At 27.8% G+C, this 3,866-nt stretch overlaps 1 protein-coding gene across 1 annotated transcript; it reads right to left on the reverse strand.

Annotated features, from left to right (window-relative positions):
- Positions 1-563: 563 nt before the first annotated feature.
- On the reverse strand, positions 564-3,459 carry LOC123658232. The gene is made up of 3 exons (XM_045593674.1): positions 3,399-3,459; positions 2,904-3,129; positions 564-741 (listed from the first exon to the last, which is right to left on the reverse strand). Exons 1-3 carry the CDS (start codon positions 3,457-3,459, stop codon positions 564-566), a joined length of 465 nt encoding a protein of 154 aa, XP_045449630.1.
- Between the last annotated feature and the right edge of the window lie 407 nt (positions 3,460-3,866).

Raw genomic sequence — 3,866 nt, forward strand, 5'->3', positions numbered from 1 at the left:
TAACAAAAATCTTAGTAACGTGCTTCTGAAATCAGTGCAATTTAAGAACAAAATATTTACTGATTAGGAATAATTATTAATCATTATGACAGTAAAGGTTTTATTGCAGTTATTGTTTTTCAATCGAGAACAATGGTAAATCTTAATCTGCCTCGATATTAAAATGATGAAATATTTGTTGCTTTTTATTTATTTAATTTTGCTAACGATGTACCCACTGAACAAGTTCCGACAAGTTATTCAGAATTTAATTTAATTTAATAAGTTATATAGGTTACTAAACATCACGATACTATATTTAAATTCAAATCATTAACCGAACAAAATCCGTGTGATTCGTCTAATAGAAATGCTCGATAAAAACTTCATTTATGTGTCGTAAACTAACTTTTAACATACTTTTCAAATTATTAATGTAATATAATTTTGTATTATAATTTAATGACCAAAACGTGGTATAAACTATAACGAAAGATTAGTTTTCAAGTTTAGGCGTCACTTATTTTCTATATTATTAACACGGGTATGCTAGGTACTATTAATCAAAACTAATATTCATCACTTCAAAAAAAGCAAAACTTCTTACCAAATTTAATTTTAATATCCCCATGTCCATATACTGAATCGCTTCCGAAAAGACTCTGTAACACTGGATTTTTGCCTCCGAAAGAAAATTTACCTACAACTTTCAATGACTGGCAGATAATAAATCTTGTGTCTAATTTCTTCTCCAAATCTAAACTGCAAAAAATATACATATGACTCTATACATACATGATACGATTTTCTCTTATTGAAATATTAGTCATAGTAATAATGACCACACGTATACTAAATAATGAAATTGTAAGCATTGACTGAGTATTTGTCTATATGTATAATTATGTATTGTAGTAAATATATTTAAAAAAATCTCCTGTTTCTTCTTCTTTAAGGTTTTAATAGTGCCAAATGAAAAAAAAAAATCTAAACTGTTTTTAAATACGCTTACATAAAATTTACGTCAAATTTTATAAATTGAAATTAGTTTTAAAAAAAATATATAAAAATTGTTTATGCTGTCTTGTATTGTTGATAAGACAACACAAAACAACAACATCGTATAGAAAAATTTCATATCAGCAGTCATTTATTTTTATATAATGTTAAATAATTATACACTAATTAATCTTATATTATGCGTCTTAATAATTATGCTCGTAACAATTCAAGAATAATTATCAGTAGTAAGAACGGAATTTTTCATGTGCCATAGATTAAAAACTTATGTTTTTCATACTAATATTTTTTTAAGGCAGTTTCTGTCCGATGGATTTTAAAGTTAAAAAAGTACAAACTTAATCGTTGTCATGTATACAACAATAATGTGACCTAATATTTATCATTCAATTTCTAAGTACATTCATATAATCGCAATATAAAAGATATAAATAATGTGTTTACAAAAGCAGTTATAAAGTCAGTCAAAAAATATTCTTTATTTGTTTTAAATATTCTTTGCAAAAAAAACCCTAATAAAGACATTAATAAAAAACATGTTTTAAAACCATACATGTATAGTTTTACGATTCTTTTAATTACTATGTAACGTAAATTGATGGCTGTCTTCAACATTAATAAACTGTGTAATAGAATAGTAGTGAAGTTAATTATGTACAAGGAGTATTTCTCAAGCCCCATCCTTCAAAACTATATCATTCTTCTACCAACCGTTCTTTTTATATAAAACGCACTGTAATAATATTTTTTTTATTACAACTAGGTCGGTAAACAGTGTACGGCTCACCTGATGGTAAGCAATTACTGTAGTCTATAGAAGCCTGCAACGCCAAGCATTACAAGCACGTTGCCGACCTTACTCTTGACCCTCTCCATAAGCTCTGGTCACCTTACTTACCATAGGAACACAATACTGTTTGAAAGCAGTATTATTTAGCTGTGATCTTGTGTGAGATATTTCTTGTTGTGCGCTACCTAGTTAAAATTTCATAAGTGAAGCAAATCTTTATATATATATTTCTTGTGTGCGTGTTTATGTCACTGAACTCCTCCTAGACGGCTGGACGGATTTTGATGAAATTTTTGTGTGAGTTCAAGGGGATTCGAGGATGGTTTAAATTCACAATTTGGTCCACTGGAAAATGTTTATTTAACTAATTTTTCATTTATAAGTAGTTGTTAATTTTGGAATGCTTTTCATTGGATCCGGTAAACTGCGCTACCATCACAGCATCAAATATTAAATATTATTTTATTTTCAGTTTGTCTCGACAGTTGGTGCTGCGATCAAATTGAGAAAAATATTTAAAAATTTGTGTTATGGCAAAACAACGTTTGCGGGGTCTGCTAGTATTATTATAATTTTTAGTCTAAGCTAAGCTTAAACAATCTTGATGAATATAATAAAACACTTTCAAAGTCACTTGTTAACTTATGCAAACTATAATAGCAAAACTTTTTTGAAGTACAATTTTAATTGTAGGTAGATTATTTCATTTCTCAGGATATAAAGTTATTTATATTCATATTGTTATTTTGTCGCGCGAAATATTCACTATGATAACATAATATATGTTTCTCTTGGTAATTACTTATTTTATGTTTGTCTTTAGTCGGTTTAATTTAATTTATAACAATTTCTAAAATTTTCTATACTAAATAAATAATAGTCTTGAAAGAAAAACTAAAAAAACACGCTTTTATAAATAAACCAAACCAAAAAGGAATAATCTAAACAAATTAGTATGCATTGTCATCGCTCTTCGATAAGTCTACTGAACTAAATGAAATTTCAACGTTTAAAGTGGGTCAAAAAGGAGTCGGTTTCAAACATACAAACATACAGGTGAAGCTAATAAAAACCGTGTAAAAAGGGAAGATTGATAATTAATATTTTTACTTACCTTGCTTTATCGAATTTACAATCTTTAAATCCCGTTAGTGTACCATCTGTTATGGTTAGTGAAAATCCATCTACAATAGTTATTGTGATGTTATTAAATATCATAGGATCTATTGGATCTGCGTTTACTTCGGGAATGCCAGTAGGTCCTAAGACTTTCAAAACGTTTTCCCACCCCCTTTTAAAGCATTCGTTGTCTTTAATGCTGCATTTTCCAAAAGGATTATCTGAAATTAAAGAAATGAATTAATAAGAAGTTACATTTCACGCTATGTATTATCTTTGAACTATGTTTTTGCTTAGTGTAGAAAAGTGGTGAGTTAGGTTCTTGGTTGAGGTAAGAGCAACTTAACCTGCTATTATTATGTCAAAGATTGTTCTGATATTGAATATAGTTTTTGTATGTAATTGAATACATTTATTTTATTAAAAAATCAATAAATAAAACTTTATATATTTATAAATGAATTAGCTAAATAAATGTAATTACGCTTACCAATTGCTGCTACAAATAGCGGTAATGAAACCAGAAACAGCATAAAATTGAGACCATGCATTTTGTATAGTTGTAATAAAATAAATGATTGTAATGTGCGTAAGCACAGAAATATATAACATCAAACTACAATAAAAACACATCACTCAAAAGTAGTTCCTCCATTTGATAACATCTAACATTTTTTTAGTGATTTTTTTACATGCCTCTAATCTGGCAATCACTAACTATTGTAATTACTGGAACAATGTAAAAAAAATATTAAAAATAAAAAAAAATATTAAAAACAATTTTTTTTTTTTGTTTTTAATAAAATATTACAAACCGGAACCTTATTTTCTTTTCCAAGCATAGGAGAGTTCAGATTCTTACCGAGTTAGGTTTCTGTAGACATTGGAACCCTTCTAAAGAACTTAGGTCATGTGGCCGATACAACAACTTTATACCACGCTTTTATTAGCTTGGGTT

Source organism: Melitaea cinxia, chromosome 12 (genome assembly GCF_905220565.1).
Source record: "Melitaea cinxia chromosome 12, ilMelCinx1.1, whole genome shotgun sequence".
Lineage (NCBI taxonomy): Eukaryota > Metazoa > Arthropoda > Insecta > Lepidoptera > Nymphalidae > Melitaea > Melitaea cinxia.

Coding starts and splice junctions, on each gene's coding strand:
- LOC123658232 (XM_045593674.1), bottom strand. CDS start 3,459: ATGCATGGTCTCAATTTTATGCTGTTTCTGGTTTCATTACCGCTATTT. Junction 3,130..3,398: donor GCTATTTGTAGCAGCAATTG/GTAAGCGTAATT, acceptor CTTTAATTTCAG/ATAATCCTTTTGGAAAATGC. Junction 742..2,903: donor TGTAAATTCGATAAAGCAAG/GTAAGTAAAAAT, acceptor TATTTTTTGCAG/TTTAGATTTGGAGAAGAAAT.